Source organism: Mizuhopecten yessoensis, unplaced genomic scaffold (assembly GCF_002113885.1).
Source record: "Mizuhopecten yessoensis strain PY_sf001 unplaced genomic scaffold, ASM211388v2 scaffold5181, whole genome shotgun sequence".
NCBI lineage: Eukaryota > Metazoa > Mollusca > Bivalvia > Pectinida > Pectinidae > Mizuhopecten > Mizuhopecten yessoensis.
Window position 1 is genome coordinate 101,673 of NW_018405920.1, and position 21,683 is coordinate 123,355.

Genomic DNA, 21,683 nt, shown 5'->3' on the forward strand with positions numbered 1-21,683 from the left:
TAGTAGGGCATATTGACTTGTTATAAGGCACTGTACAATTAAATTTAGTTTATATAAATTCAGACTTGCCATATACATTGTAAATAGAAATAATTCTGGAAGTTTCTATTTCTCACTTTATTTGTATGGTGATTAATCACAAATCTAATATATTTTATAAGAAAAGAAAAAGGAAAAAAATAACAAGATGAAAATGGATTTTAATCTAATAATAATTTTTCATCATTTACACAAAAAAAGGCAAAGAATTGCAAACTAACCTTAGTCGTCCACCCCTGGACAAACTTTGGTATCAAAAATGATCAGAGGGTCATAATTCTGTACACAATAGTGCACCAGACAGAATTTTATAGCGTGACACTGTGCCATCCAAATAGGTATGCTCATATAAAATCTCATAATTGTATCTGACAGATTATGAGTAATCTCGCGGAGAATGTGATTAACAGTAACAAAGGGCCATCACTCTGTATCTGGTAGGGTCCCAGACCCCGTTTCATTATGCAACACTATACCATTCAAAGAGGCACTCATTGGCAAAATCTGGTACTGTAGATGGGAGGATGTGATGCATCGAAGATAAAGGGATTCACATGAACCGAGGACCAGATTATAGTATGTGACATTTCCTCCATTCCTAGTGATACAAAATGGCAATTACAGGTACCAGAGTATACGAGATATGCTCAGGACAACGTGATGGACAGAGTAGGTACCTATAGCACCCTCTGATAGTTCTACAAATGTACTAGTACTGGTGGGGTACTTACAAACATGATATATACAGGATGTCACATGTCCCTCGAAACATGTCCTGTCACATGGACATATGGAAATCTAAATGCTTAATTCAGCGTGAATATTACATGACCTATCTATGATACCTAAAACATAAAATTGACCAAAATCTCATATTTTTAAAGCATGAATATACAGGAGATTTCCTACTTTCATGACTAGAAGTTAGTTCTTTGTGCCACAGGAGTTACCATTACAACTGTGACCTCACCTGTCCCCGTAATCCCTGACAACCTTTCTCTTGGCCGTCCCAGTGATGGCATCGTGGTGTTGAAACAAAGCCAGTGTCTGTCTGTAGGTCTGCAGCTTGGCAGCATCTTTCAGTATTTCCATTATGCGTTCTATGGTGCTTCTATGTATTGCCTGAGCAAGACACAGGGAGAAGAGAATTTCCACGGACCTGTCAACACCAGACAGAAAGGTTTGTATAAAACAATTGAGCAGTATCCTGATCTTCTGTGACACAAAGTTACACTGTACCAAGGTCACTTACTTACTCTTGTAGAACACGGTCTCTCAAAAGATTAACAGTGAAGTCTTTAGTATCCTGCCGATTTTCTTCAGTTTGTTGTTCATATTTTTTTTACTTACATGCATATAACTATTTAGGTACAGTGAAACCTCATCAAACTTTCATCATTTAAGTGGCCAAATTTTGATGTTATAAAATGGGACTGGCAGCATATTAAGGGAGATAATAGTATATAGGAATTATTATCTAAAAAGGAAAGGAGGACTTAAATGGAAAAATAAATGTTTGCAGTATGCTAAGGTAGCTAATGGAGCATCAAGAGATAGTATACTGAGGTTTCGATTTATTAAAATTACATTCTTGATGATTGTTCTGTACATGAATATACCAACTGAAAACAACTGCCATTAGACTATGAAACACTATGAATACAACGATTTTGTGCAACCGGTCAGCTGATTTCACACACAATGACCACTTCATATTACTATGCATAGTACCGTTTCTAAGAATAGTTATCTCCCCTTCTTGCGAGAAATAATAATAAACATTACAAAAATCATGAATGGCGCACCATTGTACTATCATTATTTCTAATTTAAAACTAAAAAAACCATTGTCATATTAAATATTGACTTCCGACTCGCAATCGGTTCCTCGTGGTCATGAACTTTCTAACACCCAAACGTCCGGCTGGGTAATCCCCATGACATCAACTTGTAAATTAAACTCAGTGTACTTTGTAATGACACTTCATCCACCAACTTATCATCATTTACATCATTCAACTTCAAATGAGCTATATGCCTACTGCCGACGGGTGCTCGGCCAACGGGTGCCAAGGATGGTTACTATGGTGACCAATGATTTGAAATAGTGTGGACATAAACTTTTCAAAATATATAATATGCATTGTTTAATGCAAAAAAACCATCAACTAAGATCATCTTTCAAAATGAAAGAAATATTAAGTGTTGGTTATTATTAGATACCAGATATATATTTTCGTTTCAATAAAATCAGCTGATCTGCAGAAGTTGAACATTTGAAGTTTTGTGTAGGCTGTTCCTTTTTTTATGGTTTTCTGACCGATACTATTATTAAAAATATTAAATCTACAAAAAGTGTTGTAACTTTTTTTTATTGTAGTTCATCGTAACTTGAATATATGAATTGAATGGATTTTTTTTCATGTACATTGCGGCAATGAATAGCAGTAGCGGATCTACATATCTTCTGAGGAGCGATAACGCGCTCCACAGGATATGTAGATCAGCTACTGCTATTCATTGCCGCAATGTACATGAAAAAAATTCCATTCAATTCCTATGTATTTACATATTATTTTCATAATCATGGGATTGGGCCTGGTTTCATGTTTGCTTTTTGTGGGCATTTATGATGACTCACTCGCAGTGTTTCATTATCAATGGGCCTGTTTTCATTATTTGTTTTGGTGGGTGTTTAATGTTTATGATGTTTCATAATCATTTGTTGTTTATAATCTATTTCCTTTGTTTTGGTGGCTTCCTGGTTCCTCTTGTTATTTTTAAGTCGGTGTATAAACAATATGGTTCTTCAGTTTTCTATTTTACTGTATGTGACAAGACAAATACATTTAAACAGCTAATTATAATACAAGATAGTACAACAAACAAAACTTAAAATGTATTTCTAATACCTCAAATACTTTTTCAAGGAGTCCTTTTCAATGTGACCCTCTCAATTTCTGGGAAAGCATAATGTGGCTTCTAAAATTGCTAAAATGAAATTGAAAGTCCTGTATCGGTGACACTTCCACAACGAACCAATTCATTTCCAACTGGCAGTGTAAGGTTCACATGACTACACATTTGTACAATAGTGCCAGTGTTACTACCTGAGAATGGCCTGGATTTTGCGGGCCATGTGTTTGAGGTGTGGCCTGGACGTGTAGTAGCCACTCCAGTACTGGTCAGCACGGTCAGTATAGGTGAAGAAGTCTCCAGCCAGTGTCGGGATCTGTAGTGCTTCAGTGGCTGTGGATTTCTTGGCCAATGCAGTAAAATAATCACTCAGTGTTCCAAATCTTATCTGGAAAATAAGAAGGAAACATTACTGTGACTTTAAATTAAAGGGGCAGAAGAAAATTTAATATGATTGGAAATAAAGAGGCAGAGAGAGTTATGTATGTTCCATCTTTAACCCAGTACCCTGCTTACAGGGCGATGTCTGTGAAAATGAGCAGACTTAAATAAAAAAAAAAATTAAAATAAACCAAGACGCTGATTTGACTGTTGCCATATGAAATTTTAACCGTGAAATATTCAGTATTCCTCATAGACCATGAGCAGACATCATCAGTCGGTAGAATGAATATCTCTAATTTTGAAATGATGATTAAGGGTATTTTGAGGGCATATTCCACCATAATGTTGTTTCCACAATGTCATATATATATACATCTAACTACGTACATTTGTATTTTTCATATCTTAAGGTAAATACAACAATATTCTTTGATTTCCAATTTTATTTTGTTTCATTTCTTCATCATCATCACCTATCTGATGGTTGAGAAAACTGGCCCACCTTTAGTTTATGGAGGATATGCTTATAACTTTAAACCCAGGGAAGCCCACAACAAGATGCTCATCATTCTCATTGTACACTGTTGCATTCCATGCTGTGCTTGGTTGGTGTACACATGTTACCTTTGTGTTCATGCGTGGGTTTGTGTTGATGAAATTCATGAGCTTGGTGAGGTTACCCAACTGCCTATCCCATTCTGTAGAGTATCTGTAGTGGAAGTCATCCCCATGTGGTACCAGTAGAACCCCATGCTGGTATAACTCAGCCTTCTTCTGAAACTGTTCCCACAGTTCCTCAGCCCTTAAAAACACGTGACATATCTCTTACAGTGACAATTTATCACACCAAATCTCTTACATGGAGACAAATGTGAAATTCTCTTACACATTCATAAGGAAAATCTCTTACATAAGGCGAAACATAATAAAAAGATATATTTTTTTTTAACCATGGGGGAATGCAATACAGGAATTCTTGTACACAGAGACAAATGCAACACATGTTACACATCAATTTCTATAATGGGGAGTGCTATGAGGAACAATTTAATCATCTTGTTACAATTCACCCCATGTTATTGATAAATCTCAATACATAAGTGGTGTAAAATCTCACATCCATGTATAAATGTACATCTACTTCTTGATAAACAACATCTGCATGCTATATTGAAACCCCTACTTACAGATAAGCCACGTTGCTGTCGTCAACACGGATGGGTGGCACCTTTTCTTGTCCATAGTAACACTTGCTGTTGATAAAATCCAACTTGCAGCAGACTTGAGGATCAGGGCCACAGGAGAACGGTATAGCATAGGACAGGAAGGGCATCATGTGACACAGACTAGCTGTGGTGTGGGCCCGGTCTACAACAGGAGAACAGTATAGCATAGGACAGGAAAGGCATCATGTGACACAGACAAGCTGTGGTGTGGGCCCGGTCTACAGGGAACATAAACAACATATTAGGTAAAATATGGCTACTTTTATCCTGCTTGGTTTTGCTGCAGAATTAGACAATTTCATACATAAGGCTATGTCAGTTTAATTATACTGGTATTCACATCTTCTATCGGACATTGTGTGAGCTCACCTGATCCAGAGCCATAATAGAGAAGTTATCATAGGTATGGACATTATAAATTTATAAGAGGTTTGATAATGTATCAAGGGAGACTTATATTATATATTATAAGGAATTGTTACGAAAAAAGAAAAGAAAACAGACCTTCAAAATAATTTGTTTTCTGACAAATGAAAAGAAGGGCATTATATTGAGGTTTTACTGCAGTTTGAGAGTATATTTTGATGATATAACATGATCAATATATATCATATCACATTTAATGCATTTAAAATTTATTAAATTGAGTTAATTAAAATCAGATAAAGACGGCCTTCCCTAGCTACCACTACCATTGCAGTTATCAGCATGATTTATTAGTTCCTTCACAATTTATCATGAAAACTGTATGAATTGTATTTACAGACAATTATGATCACCCTAGTATGGTAATATCACAACAATTTTGATGTCATTATCAAAACCTTGCATAGCGCTGTCTGTTGGCTGGGTTATTTATTGAAATGCTACTTCTTTGAATCTGGAGCTCTACTAACTTTTTTGCTCCTAAGTCATCCTCAATACTCCGTGGGTAACACTCACCTCCAGTCTCTGTACCCTTGGAATATGTCATAGCAAATTTAAAGTGAGAGAAAGTGAGTGTGACCCCTGGAGATCAGAGAGAGAAAGTGAGTGTGACCCCTTGAGTTCAGAGAGAGAAAGTGAGTGTGACCCCAGGAGATCAGAGAGAGAAAGTGAGTGTGACCCCTTGAGTTCAGAGAGAGAAAGTGAGTGTGACCCCAGGAGATCAGAGAGAGAAAGTGAGTGTGACCCCTTGAGTTCAGAGAGAGAAAGTGAGTGTGACCCCTGGAGTTCAGAGAGAGAAAGTGAGTGTGACCCCTTGAGTTCAGAGAGAGAAAGTGAGTGTGACCCCTAGAGTGACTGCATGGCAATTATTAATAACTGTCAATACTAGTTACAGTTTTAATACAGTAAGTACATAAATACCCCAAGCTTGTGTCCAGTAGAACTCCAGGTTCCTTCCTGATGCCAAATGTTGTTTGACAGCATAGCTGACTCTCTGGATTACCATTTTCTGGAGATTGGACCTTTGTAGCAAGTAGGTCATTGTCGCAGAATGTCCAAACGGATCGACAGCCCAGCTGACATTAGGTGTAATACCTACATTGTAGCGCAGATATATTCATAAAGACAGAAATCTATACCCCAGGACACTACATTTTTTTTTGTGTAATTAATTCTTAACATGGAAAACAAAATATTAATTCAATTGACTTAAAATAAATTACAAATTGTATTCATACTCAACCGACTCCATTTTGTTTCTTTAAATTACAAAACTACATTGTCATTTTCATCAGCTCTTAAAGGAAAATTACTGGATATAGAAAATATGACACCTAGAAATAAATCATTGTGATCAAGTACAGTTGTATCATTCTATACTAGATACTTAATTATCAGTAACTTATGAGGATAGTTTACATTATAGGAATGTTTACAACTGTTTATAACAATTTTACAACAATCCGGGCATTACAACTAAATGTATAACTAAGATAATGGCAGTTATTTTGGTTAGTTTATATAGTGTATCTACACAGCAAAGTAAATTTACAGTACCCTGCTGTGTAACATATATACAAAAATAAATAGTTAACATACCTGACCCTAGTTAGAATATCCTCTACCAAAGCTAATATCCCTTAGTTAAATACAACTAAGATATTGATACATTTCCCTACACACACAAGCAAAGCTTATTTGCATCAATGATATATAGGTGAAATGTTGATCATTTAGAGGCAAAAAATCAAGCAGTCAGGCATATGATAGATAAAAGGGATACAGCAGACCTCGTTCTACAGAACTGTCTAATACCTAGATCTACAGAACTGTCTAATACCTAGCTCTACAGAACTGTCTAATACCTAGCTCTACAGAACTGTCTAATACCTAGTTCTACAGAACTGTCTAATACCTAGATCTACAGAACTGTCTAATACCTAGATCTACAGAACTGTCTAATACCTAGTTCTACAGAACTGTCTAATACCTAGATCTACAGAACTGTCTAATACCTAGCTCTACAGAACTGTCTAATACCTAGATCTACAGAACTGTCTAATACCTAGATCTACAGAACTGTCTAATACCTAGATCTACAGAACTGTCTACTACCTAGCTCTACAGAACTGTCTAATACCTAGATCTACAGAACTGTCTAATACCTAGATCTACAGAACTGTCTAATACCTAGATCTACAGAACTGTCTAATACCTAGCTCTACAGAACTGTCTAATACCTAGATCTACAGAACTGTCTAATACCTAGATCTACAGAACTGTCTAATACCTAGCTCTACAGAACTGTCTAATACCTAGATCTACAGAACTGTCTAATACCTAGATCTACAGAACTGTCTAATACCTAGCTCTACAGAACTGTCTAATACCTAGATCTACAGAACTGTCTAATACCTAGATCTACAGAACTGTCTAATACCTAGCTCTACAGAACTGTCTAATACCTAGATCTACAGAACTGTCTAATACCTAGATCTACAGAACTGTCTAATACCTAGCTCTACAGAACTGTCTAATACCTAGATCTACAGAACTGTCTAATACCTAGATCTACAGAACTGTCTAATACCTAGCTCTACAGAACTGTCTAATACCTAGATCTACAGAACTGTCTAATACCTAGATCTACAGAACTGTCTAATACCTAGCTCTACAGAACTGTCTAATACCTAGATCTACAGAACTGTCTAATACCTAGATCTACAGAACTGTCTAATACCTAGCTCTACAGAACTGTCTAATACCTAGATCTACAGAACTGTCTAATACCTAGATCTACAGAACTGTCTAATACCTAGCTCTACAGAACTGTCTAATACCTAGATCTACAGAACTGTCTAATACCTAGATCTACAGAACTGTCTAATACCTAGCTCTACAGAACTGTCTAATACCTAGATCTACAGAACTGTCTAATACCTAGATCTACAGAACTGTCTAATACCTAGCTCTACAGAACTGTCTAATACCTAGCTCTACAGAACTGTCTAATACCTAGATCTACAGAACTGTCTAATACCTAGATCTACAGAACTGTCTAATACCTAGCTCTACAGAACTGTCTAATACCTAGCTCTACAGAACTGTCTAATACCTAGATCTACAGAACTGTCTAATACCTAGATCTACAGAACTGTCTAATACCTAGATCTACAGAACTGTCTAATACCTAGATCTACAGAACTGTCTAATACCTAGATCTACAGAACTGTCTAATACCTAGCTCTACAGAACTGTCTAATACCTAGATCTACAGAACTGTCTAATACCTAGATCTACAGAACTGTCTAATACCTAGATCTACAGAACTGTCTAATACCTAGATCTACAGAACTGTCTAATACCTAGATCTACAGAACTGTCTAATACCTAGATCTACAGAACTGTCTAATACCTAGATCTACAGAACTGTCTAATACCTAGATCTACAGAACTGTCTAATACCTAGATCTACAGAACTGTCTAATACCTAGATCTACAGAACTGTCTAATACCTAGATCTACAGAACTGTCTAATACCTAGATCTACAGAACTGTCTAATACCTAGATCTACAGAACTGTCTAATACCTAGATCTACAGAACTGTCTAATACCTAGATCTACAGAACTGTCTAATACCTAGATCTACAGAACTGTCTAATACCTAGATCTACAGAACTGTCTAATACCTAGATCTACAGAACTGTCTAATACCTAGCTCTACAGAACTGTATAATACCTAGCTCTACAGAACTGTCTAATACCTATAACTCTACAGAACTTACTGGGTACTTGTCCTTCTCTACTCGTAACACAAACTGAACTGTTCGTAAGAAATATAGTCAGTGATAACTTTGTGAAACAACATCACTTGTTGTAGTAATTGGTATCCTTTTATGAACGATCTACTTTCACCTCTAATATACCTGATTCTCATGTTGATTTCTGATTTCACTTCTTCGAGGAACCCATTTCAGTCTGATTAAAGCAATTGATCAGCAAGGAAATAGATTGCTAAAGTGCACATTATCATTGTATAGGTCTTACATAAAAAAATAAAAAAGGAATTTGGCAACAGGCAAAGCCTATAAAAGCCCTGTCTAAAATATATACAGTAAACATACATGTATTGATAGTAGAAATATACAGCCCTGTATAAAATATATAAGTATTAATATGAAACTATATTAGTTATCATTGAATCACCAATGGTTGTAAGTAATATAACATCGTTGCATGACAAATAACGGCCGGTCAGTCAGACAGGACCTGGAGACCAGCGCAGACAAACTGTCTATAACTGACACCATTCTGAGCTGGAATCCAAGGTCAAGCCGACCAACACCCGCATTAACAATTAAACATAATAGAAAATAAGAAAAAGTTATTTTAAAATGTCTAGGATTCAAAATGAATCTCTGAATTGTCTCCAAAATAGATACATTCAAATCAAAAGCAAGTCTTTGGCAGCCCTATAGAAAGGTTTCAATATTCAATGGAATACTATCACTCGGATCAGATATGGAGTTAATCAGGAATAGTTTGAAGACATTATATATATATAGGAGGAAGAAGTCATCACACTGTTCGATTCAATTCAGTGGGATAACCTCACATATACAGACAGGGCTATCGTTAAAGTGGAAATTCAATTGATTCAAGTTCAAATTACTTGCATGATTTCTTAATTATCTTTTCTGACACCATAATATGTAAAAACAATTGTTTATTGGGATTGATCATGAGCATCTGTATCAGGTGAGTATAAAATAGTTCTTTTTAGGGCTCTAATTGATGTCAATGTGGGAAGCAGATCAGCTGGATTAAATTGTTCTTATCTGACATCAGGATTTTTTTTTTATCATAAAGTTGGATTCTTGCTATTAGCACATCGAATAGTCTTTTGTGACGAAAAAGATATTTTTTAGTGTTATTATTGGAAATACCTGGATTGATTCATACACACATGTGGGATATCTCTTATAAAAAGTTGTAAACATGGGCCTTATAGGTCACCGGAGTTCTGGGAGGTTGAGTGAGGAACAACGAGCTTTCATGGTTAATGTAATACTGTGTTAATTTCATTTATTTTTTATGTATGTTTGATAGTAATTTGAACATTATACAGTATTACAATAGTGCCTGCAGCCATATAAGGACCAAGTGTGTGTTTCATACCTTGGTTCACTCATTAAGAGACCACAATGAGAAGACACACAATACATATTTACTGTGAATTTCACATGACAATATTGTAATATAGTATATTTCACTAACATGCTAAGCTACATCATAAGACAACACACTTATGATGTTGGGTACATTATAAAGCAATGCTGTCGCTGGGTGACTAGAATAGGACTTGGAACTTTATATAGAGGATTATAAACCCATCCATCGCATTTTGACAATTACCCCATCCCTAGCTTGTAGATAACTACTGGAAATAATCTCAAAATCTCTCACCTGTCTTGATTCACAATTTTGAAATAACGACCACATCGCTCAATCTAGCATTTTTTCCGTGACCTAACAGTTGATCATGATGAACCAACACAATCATTTTAAGCAGCTGATTAAAGTTTCAAAACACTGTTATCTGGTTTACGGTACATTCCCACCTGCCACTTACCAGCATATATTTGAAAAGCAATTACGAACTTATATTACACTACAAAAAATAACAAAATAAAATCAGTGATTGTTTAAGCACAAGCTAAATTCTGACTAAAATATAATTAACTTGTTATATGTACTACTTTAATACATACATGTCAGCAGCTAAATAAAACACGTAGGTAAAATAGATTTCGTTACTTATCCATGGCCCAAGATGCAGAGAAAGATTCTGTTTATAATTAACATTTTATTCATAAAAATGAAGTCCTATACAGACACGCCAGACTTACGGCTACTTTCTTCAATGTATTACAATAGCAAAACCTCTCCTGCACATTTTGCAAGGTGAGCTAATACTAAGCAGTCTGTGTTCTTCCACATTTCTCTAAACCAGCAATAATGTTCAAAGTGGTATGACCTCACAACTCCACCATCATTCCAACAGGTATGATCTCCCGACTCCCAACAGTCATTCAAACATTTATTAACTTGATTGTACTGTGTACTACCAGTTTTAGCTGAATATATAGGCTTATCTGTATTTTTCTTTTCTTAAATGATCTACATCTACACAATGTCATGCACATCACTGATCAGACATGGTCCTATACACATACATTTCTATACAGGTAGTGACCTTGTAAGTCTACCTGGGAGGTTTACAGTCACCTTGGGCATTCCGAGGTGTGAACATGCTAGGCGCTTAAGACAGAGAAGGTATATACAGACACAAACACAATTAATATACAAAATAGGTTCCAGTAACGCTTATATAACTTTCTGTGTCAGGTAAAACTGTAGTTACTCTCTTTAAAATGTATTGACCTTTTCTATAACTTGGGAGCCAGGCCCCATTCTTGGCAGTTTTACAGACAAACAACAGAACAAACATGGAACGTATTCGAAATACTACATTTTTATCACAAAGAAAAAAGAAACATTGAGATGTCAAGGCGAAAGTTGATCAGCGATTCTCCAGCATAACAGCTAAATTTTCCTCGTTTGATTTCTCCATACTGAGATCTACACTACTGGAACCAACACATTCTACTGGAATGGAGCAGATGAATAAGATAGTGACACCCAGTGATGTGCACATGCTATTTTTGGTGTCACACAACTGTAATGATCACTTCATCTGCATCTGAACAAAATTTCTGCAGCTGTAAATGAAGTGAATAGAAAGTACCTTTCTGATTGGTCATTACCAGAAGTAATATCCTCACACTGTGGTATATATATATATATATATATCTTTTGATTATCTGTCCCACAGTGAGGATACCAGTTTCATCAAATTGACAGAGCCCAACACCTCACTCAGGCCAAAATATTACAAAATGTAACAAATGAACAAGACATTGCATGGTGTGCACAATGTTATATATAACATGCTACTAAAATCTTTAATTAATGTAAACATTTAGGCTGACATGAACCCTTCACATGAATGCATCACCAGGTGATTAAGTATGTTAGTGACCTGACCTTCACATGCTTCAGTCTATGTCCCCGATGCCATGCTAGATGTCATTTAATTGTACCATATACAGCAGATTTCGCTTAATATCACTTCTTAGTTGTTAGAGGGAAACACAATATTAACTGCAATGTGAATTGAAGAGAAAACATGTTTTTCTGACCTTTTTAGCTGCCAAAACCTGCAGGTGACCATATTTTAATGTCTATGTGATATGGTTTTATAAAGAATATTGTTTAGTAAAGATATTTGTAACTGACCAGCTTTTTTTCTTTATTAACAGTGATCTTTTAGTTGTTTATTTCATCAAAATATGCAGCTAAAACAGTTGCTGAATTCAGGAGCCTTACGATAATTAATCCTGATCAAATAGCCTGCTAGTATACATTCTGTTCTGAATTCAGGAGCATTACGATAATTAATCCTGATCAAATAGCCTGCTAGTATACATTCTGTTTTGAATTCAGTCGTAAAGCACGTCATGTTTGTATATATTTACCTTAATCTTTTAAAAGATTTCATATTAGAAACATCCTTGTAAAATTATATGCTACAATCATGCAAGCATTAGGTTTGAAGTTTACATTGTTTTTTGTGAGTACTGAGAACATGAATGACAGAGTATGTTGTTATGAACTGTGAATTTTTGTAACATGACGTTTCGTTGGATGAAGTGTCATTGCATATTTCTATAGACCAATATTATAATGCATTAACATAGTGCCCTATGTAAATTGTAAAATTACTCCAAGGAGATTTACAACACATGTATGATAGTATCCCTACTGTGACAGTTATAAAAAAGTTTATAAAAATGGCATTCAAATTAGTATTATACATAAAGTAACAAGACATTTATCTCGATGTGCATATAAATACATATATATAAAAGGTGGTGTGTACAAAAAGCCAAAATGCAGTCGTGAAGAGGTGGGTCATTATATACTTCTTGAATTTAGTCAGGGTTTTTGACTTTCTGATAGCAGATGGTAAGCAAGTGGCCGAAACCGTTCCAAAGAGTCAGTTTCCGTTGGTCACAATATGAGATTTTGGGACACACAACAATGATTCTGTCTCTGACTGCAGTGATCATGACAGCTGATACAGGATGGCAAGCTCCTGGCAATACTGAGGAGCTGTTCCATTCAGTGTGCACACCAAAATTTTGTACTGCCACCTGTATTGTACAGGTAACCAGTGCAAAGAATGTAGCACAGGTGTGATGTTCTGTCTCTTCCAAGTATGAGAAAACAGAGGTGGTGCAGTGTTCTGAATCTTCTGCAGACAACTAGTTAGCTTGGCAGATCACATACCACAGAGCAGGGCATTACCATAGTCCAATACCAAGCGGTACCAAGTGAACGAACCAATATCTTGCAACATGCATCTTCAGTTATAAACTGACGGACACAGCCCATGTTCCTGATCTGGTATTAACAGGATTGGCAATAGTGTTCACTTGTTTCTCCATGTTCAGTGAACTATCAAAGTATACCTCTCGGTTTTTAACAGCTGGACAGTTTCAATAGATCTGGCACCGACCTTGAGCTGGAGAGCCAATGTTTGCTGACACTTTTCCTGATTAAGCTTTCGCATGTTGGCGTTTCATCCAGGTACTGATATCTGTCAGACAAGCATCTAGATTTTCTGATAGGGTATCCAAACTGTCCTGTCGTTTGGGTGATGGGTGTCATCAGCATAACAATGATAGTGAAGGCTATGGCGCAACAAATCTCTCTGATTGGTGTTGAATATTTTCATGGTCCTAACACCGACCCTTAAGAAACCCTGAAATCTAGTATTTTGTCATGTGAGTAGGTAGATCCTATAGCAACACACTGCCGTCGCTCACTCAAATCTTCTCACATCTTGTCCAAGATCTTAAGACAGAAAAGGCAGATTTGATACTGGGTGGTAGTTCTTCAACTCCTCATTGTCCATTCCAGGCTTCTTCAGCAGTGGTCTAACATGCGGCTTCTTGAAACACAATGGAACCTTTGACTTGGCCAATATTCTGTTCGTAATGGAGGTAATCAAAGGAAGTAGCGCTTCAAGACATTGTTTTAACAGGTTTGTGGGAAGAGGATCAGGACTTTGATTGTGACTTCTTGATGATATTGCGCTTTACCAATGGTTCTCAATCAAATTTAATGTCAGCAGCCATGACAGAGATATCATTGTCAGCAGTAGAGTTCACTTCGCCAATATTTTTCCTGATCTCGCTGATTTTATTCAGAAAGTTATCACTGAGCTTGCTTGACAAGTCTTTTTCTGAAGTACGGCTTGGTAGGAGGATTTCACCTTTCTGACCACGTTCTGCGATTCTTTCCAAATAATAAACCTTCTTGGATTGAATAGAAAGTGAACTAACTAGCCAGTATTGATCCCTATAAATATGTTGGTGAACGGTCAAATTAGGTTTGCCACTGTCTCTCTGCTTTTCTGCAGTTCTGTTTTTCCACCGAGAGATTTTCATTACACCCAGGGGCATTTGATCTCACAGTTACCACCCTAGTCTGTAGAGGTGCATGCTTCTCTATAACCCCTCTATATCAGATATGTATGCTTCAGCAAGATCATCAACACTACTTTCAGTAAATTGAAAGGCAGAAGAAGACTGAATGTCATTAATGAAATCTGGTATGGAAATTTCATGGAATTTCCAGAAGCTTACCTCCTTCCTTGCAGGATCTGGCTTACTACAATTCAGTGTTACTTGGACAACAAGATGATCACCAGATTGGTTCTCCTTAACATCACTTAGACATGGATCCATTGTCTATTGTAGCCATACATTAGCTTCCAACATAAGAATATGTACACAACAGGGCTCTTAGTTTTATCTGTGTTTTACAAGTGAAAAAAAGAAGAAGACGAATATGATTCTAAAGTTAACACAGTGTTTTACATATTTTCAAATTGGTTACCAGGTATGCTCCATGAAAACCCCAGCTATCTTCACTTGTAATGACCACATCTAGTGTGTGGCCATGGATGTGTGTTGCTTCTGTCACATGTTGTATCAGACCCTGGGAATCGAGCAGCCCAGAGAACTGACAAGCATCAGTATTAGATATATTATCTAAGTGAAATTTTTACGTCACCCCTGATAATAATATCTTGTGGTACAACAAGCCGGTGGTCTAAAAAGGAAGACCACCCATCAAAACACAGTATTTCGGAAAGCATTCTGTTTAAATGGAGGAGGCCTGTAAATGATACACAAACTTAATTGTTTATCCCCAGCAATGACACAGCAATTCATGTGCTCAAAGTGTGTGTATACATCATCATGGCTGCGAGAGGGATGTCTCACACCTAGGCCTTTCTTAAACAGAACAGCCACCCCACCACTACTTCTGAGGAGTCTAGCATTGTGAAGGAATTCATAGCCTGCTGGTATTGCCTCAGCTAATACCTGGTCATCGATATCTGAACCTAACCAGGTTTCTATAAAATGCAAGAATATCAATGTTCTGAGATGTTCAAAAATCCCTGATGGACAGTGACTTATTCTTCACTGAGCTACAGTTTAATGACACTAAATTCAGAGGAATAATTACTGACTTACAATGACCAGCTGTTGTTGGCTTGATGATAGACAGGTTCTCGTATGATACTGATGTTGTCGGAATCCATGTGAAAGTATCACAACTAGAATGCACAATAGAATTGCATGATGCCTGATACTTCTGTAGGTGCAGTATATCCATGCAAGAAAGTGTGTTAGGCTGACAGACCATTTGTGGTTGCCAACAAAATGAGATTATCAGTGTTCAGGCCTGAGTGGTTACAGACACTAGTCTTGTTAGATGTAATGCCAATAACAGGTGGTATTTGCCTGACAGTGAGCACCCTTTCCTGCCCGTGTCCAATGCCTTGTGCATAACTTTTTGGCTTTTGAAGACCTTCCAAAAACGTCCGAAAAACGTCCTTACTCATACTGAAATATGTTGCACACCTCGTGAGCCATAAATCTCACACATTCGAAAATAGTCTCCCTCCATCCCACGCGAAGCCATAAATCGGCAATTTATAGCTTGGACCGTACAAAGGGAAACAACTCCTATTGCAATGTATACATAATAATATCCTGTTGTTACAATAAACTTTAAATTCTATATATATTAAAGTATATTGTAACTTGTAACTTATGCAATCAGATGCTGTGAAACACTGGAAAAGAATGAGTCGTTAGATTTTTTTTATTATGACATAGCTGCCCATGGCATGCTTTGGTTTAAGTGTAGCAGTGCTGAAAGTTCCCCGTTCTTATCAAATTTTGCAATTCAGTCAAAAGCTATACTTTATGTGGAATGAACTTTGTGTTTGAAAGTCATATCTTTTATTTTGTTTTTTTACATTTATAGTCTTGTAAAGTAAACCTATCGGCACGCAAATCAGTTTCACACTTGTTGGTACAGGGTTTGGTGTACAGGATAATTAAAAAAAATAAAAAAATAAAAAAATGTTGCAAATTGTGTGAAACTTGGCTACGGTTTAATTATTTGGAGGCTTTTTAGTTGAAAGAAAATCCATTCTGTCATAGGCCTACGTAACAGACACCTAATGTTTATCTCAAGACTTGAGCAGTAAAGATGAAATGAACACATGCGTTTCGATACATAAGTGATTTAGTTTGAACTCAGATGGACATATCAGACTTGAAACTGGTCGTCATGCCAACTGGTGGACCTTACAGGTAAGTGGGGTCCATCTATCATTCGGCAGTCAGCCATGTGTGAAAAAGACACCATAAGGTTTTGACGTTGTTTATGTAACGCATCCAGGTGTGATACCAGATCCAAAACAAGTGATAATAACAAAAATTGAATTACATAAATTATATAGCAGAAAAACGTTGCATCAAGAAAACATGATAATAACTGAAAAATTACATTTAATGACATGATATTAAGTGAAAAGTACCTAGATTTTGTTTGAGCCACTGGTGACCTTCAGTAAGCTGTGAAAGCATGGCTGCATAGTGAGCTGTGGCCTCATCAGTCATCACCCAGCCACCGGTCACTATCTCCAGCTGACCACTACTCAACACTCTGAAACATTTTATACAGTCATGTTTTGTTTGTGTAGAAATCATTGTCTATTGTAGCCATACATTAGCTTCCAACATAAGAACATGTACACAACAGGGCTCTTAGTTTCATCTGTGTTATACAAGTGAAAAAAAAAGACGATTATGAATTTTTATATTTTTTCAAATTGGTTACCAGGTATATAACTTCACAGGTTAAGCTTAAATATTATTAAAATCACAGATTTATATATTTCACTTTGTATCTTAACCAGGAATTTAGTACGTCTATGATAGGCAAGCAATCTACACTAACAAAGGTTACACCACATTAATAGTCTACACTAACAAAGGTTACACCACATTAATACTAACTTGTTCAGCTTGAGCTTCTTGTCAGCAGAAGCTTCTGACCACCACCTAGCCAACCAGATGACATCAGACCAAATGAACGTCCAGTCAGGATGACCAGTTAGTTTGTCCACAACTAGATCCAGAGTTGAGGAGGTGTAGTAAGTGTAATACTGGTCAAATGTCTTAAGCCAACCTGCAAATTGATAGTCATTCCTTTATTTGTTCTTCACATAAAATATGATTTCAATTTTGTTATAAATGTTCCCCGATGTGAATTCATTTTTTTATAAAAAACAACAGATTGGAATTTCCAGCTTGAAAATTAAAAAAATGTTTGCTCCAAATGGAGAGTTCTTTTTACTGCAAGTAATATAAATCAAAGTAAATGTTATCAGTGTACATGTCACTAGCTGGCACATATACAGTTATGTTATATGGTATCAACAGAGATATTAAATGCAGCATTACATTTACACTGTTACAGGGTAATTCTATTACTGCACTGAAACAGACAAACATATACGCGACGGCAATGAAGTGAATGTTTTTGTCACCACACCTTGGACTGCAGCCACCCAGATCTAACTAGAACTGTAAGCCAAAGGCTAACTTATACCCCCGATCCTATATAAACCAGAACTGTGCGCTAAAGGCTTACTTATGCAAAGCAATATAGTCTCCACCAGTAATGAGTTGTGGTAATCACTATTTTATTAAAAACAAAAAAACAAAATAACCAAAAAATAAACAAGTATTTCGCACAAAGAGGCATAACTCCATCAAAAAGGGTCGAAATCCCAAATTGAAATGCCGGTGCACAACAACATAAGATACTGATCATTCATGCAAAGTTTCAATGAAATCCACCTGTTCGTTAAGGAGAAGTTGCGCGGACAAGTTACTGCAGACGACAACAAGTTACTGCAGACGACAGACAGACATCCAGACAGGATGATTCCAGTATACCCCCCCCCCNCCCCCACTTCCTTGCGGGGGTATAAAAAGCTAGTTCAGGGAAGATAACAAGACAGCAACTTGTACTCAAATACTAATTGCTAGTTTTAAAACTATTTTGACCTTTTTTTTGTTGAAACATAATAACACCTAAATCAGCCGAAATCAGAACCACACAAAACTGGAAGTTTTACCTGTCAGTAAACATGCACAAACAAAGATATGACCATTCTTTAAAAACAATCCCTGAATTTTATCAACCTTCACAGAAAGTATTCTCTTTCGCTGTTTACACAGTTGTATAGGAAATAACTAACTCAAACATTCCAATGACTCATGAAGAGGTTTGTAAACCACAAAAGACTGTGTCTAATGTCATACAGTAAATCTACACACTGCAGTGCTATGATGTCATACAGTAAATCTACACACTGCAGTGCTACGATGTCATACAGTAATTAATCCACACACTGCAGTGCTACGATGTCATACAGTTAATCTACACACTGCAGTGCTACAATGACATACAGTAAATCTACACACTGCAGTGCCACGATGTCATACAGTAAATCTACACATTGTAGTGCTACAATGTCATACAGTAATTAATCTACACACTGCAGTGCTATGATGTCATACAGTAAATCTACACACTGCAGTGCTACAATGTCATACAATAATCTACCCACTGTAGTGCTACGATGTCATACAGTAATTAATCTACACACTGCAGTGCAACAATGTCATACAATAATCTACACACTGTAGTGCTACGATGTCATACAGTAATTAATCTACACACTGCAGTGCTATGATGTCATATAGTAAATCTACACACTGCAGTGCTACATTGCCATACAGTAAATCTACACACTGCAGAGCTTCAATGTCATACAGTAAATCTACACACCGCAGTGCTACGATGTCATACAGTCAATCTATACAATGTAGTGCTACAAGGTCATACAGTAAATCTACACACTGCCGTGCTACAATGTCATACAGTAAATCTACACACTGCAGTGCTACGATGTCATACAGTAAATCTATACAATGTAGTGCTACAATGTCATACAGTAAATCTACACACTGCAGTGCTACGATGTCATACGGTAAATCTACACACTGCAGTGCCACGATGTCATACAGTTAATCTACACACTACAGTACTACGATGTCATACAGTAAATCTACACACTGCAGTGCTACGATGTCATACAGTAAATCTACACACTGCAGTGCTACAATGTCATACAGTAAATCTACACACTGCAGTGCTACGATGTCATACAGTAAATCTACACACTGCAGTGCTACAATGTCATACAGTAAATCTACACACTGCAGTGCTACGATGTCATACAGTAAATCTACACACTGCAGTGCTACAATGTCATACAGTAAATCTACACACTGCAGTGCTACGATGTCATACAGTAAATCTACACACTGCAGTGCTACAATGTCATACAGTAAATCTACACACTGCAGTGCTACGATGTCATACAGTAAATCTACACACTGCAGTGCTACAATGTCATACAGTAAATCTACACACTGCAGTGCTACGATGTCATACAGTAAATCTACACACTGCAGTGCTACAATGTCATACAGTAAATCTACACACTGCAGTGCTACGATGTCATACAGTAAATCTACACACTGCAGTGCTACAATGTCATACAGTAAATCTACACACTGCAGTGCTACGATGTCATACAGTAAATCTACACACTGCAGTGCTACAATGTCATACAGTAAATCTACACACTGCAGTGCTACGATGTCATACAGTAAATCTACACACTGCAGTGCTACAATGTCATACAGTAAATCTACACACTGCAGTGCTACGATGTCATACAGTAAATCTACACACTGCAGTGCTACAATGTCATACAGTAAATCTACACACTGCAGTGCTACGATGTCATACAGTAAATCTACACACTGCAGTGCTACAATGTCATACAGTAAATCTACACACTGCAGTGCTACGATGTCATACAGTAAATCTACACACTGCAGTGCTACAATGTCATACAGTAAATCTACACACTGCAGTGCTACGATGTCATACAGTAAATCTACACACTGCAGTGCTACAATGTCATACAGTAAATCTACACACTGCAGTGCTACGATGTCATACAGTAAATCTACACACTGCAGTGCTACAATGTCATACAGTAAATCTACACACTGCAGTGCTACGATGTCATACAGTAAATCTACACACTGCAGTGCTACAATGTCATACAGTAAATCTACACACTGCAGTGCTACGATGTCATACAGTAAATCTACACACTGCAGTGCTACAATGTCATACAGTAAATCTACACACTGCAGTGCTACGATGTCATACAGTAAATCTACACACTGCAGTGCTACAATGTCATACAGTAAATCTACACACTGCAGTGCTACGATGTCATACAGTAAATCTACACACTGCAGTGCTACAATGTCATACAGTAAATCTACACACTGCAGTGCTACGATGTCATACAGTAAATCTACACACTGCAGTGCTACGATGTCATACAGTAAATCTACACACTGCAGTGCTACAATATCATAATATACTGGTCCTTATCTCCTATTGTCTGCTCTAAATCATCATGTTCTGTACAGTGACTTGAGTAGTCAAGAGCTTGACAATCTTAAATATATACCCGAATTTAACTGTGTTATGATGCATGGGGTCAAGTACAATGATCACCTACACTTCAGACCTTGGAAACCTTCCCTAAGCCTACCAGAGTGATATTGGTGTCAGGTATAATATGATGTCAGGTATATATTGGTTGGTGTCAGATATATAATGGTTGGTGTCAGATATATAATGGTGTCAGATATATGACGGTGTCAGGTATATGTTGGTGTCAGGTATATGTTGGTGTTAGGTACATGATGATGTCAGGTACATGATGGTGTCAGGTACATGAGGGTGGCTGGTACATGATGGTGTCAGGTATATGATGGTGTCAGGTACATGATGGTGTCTGGTATATGATAGTGTCAGGTACATGATGGTGTCAGGTATATGTTGGTGTCAGGTATATGATGGTGTCAGGTACATGATGGTGTCAGGTATATATTGGTGTCAGGTATATGTTGGTGTTAGGTACATGATGATGTCAGGTACATGATGGTGTCAGGTACATGTTGGTGTCAGGTATATATTGGTGTCAGGTACATGATGGTGTCTGGTATGTATTGGTGTCAGGTATATATTGGTGC

General features: G+C 36.9%; 1 protein-coding gene across 3 annotated transcripts in view; it reads right to left on the reverse strand.

Annotated features, from left to right (window-relative positions):
- The window catches only part of LOC110450325 (alpha-mannosidase 2x-like), a 36,626-nt gene that overhangs the window by 11,921 nt on the left and 3,022 nt on the right, over positions 1-21,683 (reverse strand). For all 3 annotated transcript variants that reach the window (XM_021497796.1, XM_021497795.1, XM_021497797.1), the window contains exons 4-10: positions 17,502-17,673; positions 17,021-17,148; positions 5,913-6,086; positions 4,527-4,707; positions 3,964-4,141; positions 3,150-3,343; positions 1,010-1,198 (exon numbers count right to left, since the gene is read on the reverse strand). In XM_021497796.1, coding sequence (XP_021353471.1) covers positions 1,010-1,198; positions 3,150-3,343; positions 3,964-4,141; positions 4,527-4,707; positions 5,913-6,086; positions 17,021-17,148; positions 17,502-17,673 — 1,216 coding nt within the window. The remainder of the gene's footprint in view (positions 1-1,009; positions 1,199-3,149; positions 3,344-3,963; positions 4,142-4,526; positions 4,708-5,912; positions 6,087-17,020; positions 17,149-17,501; positions 17,674-21,683) is intronic.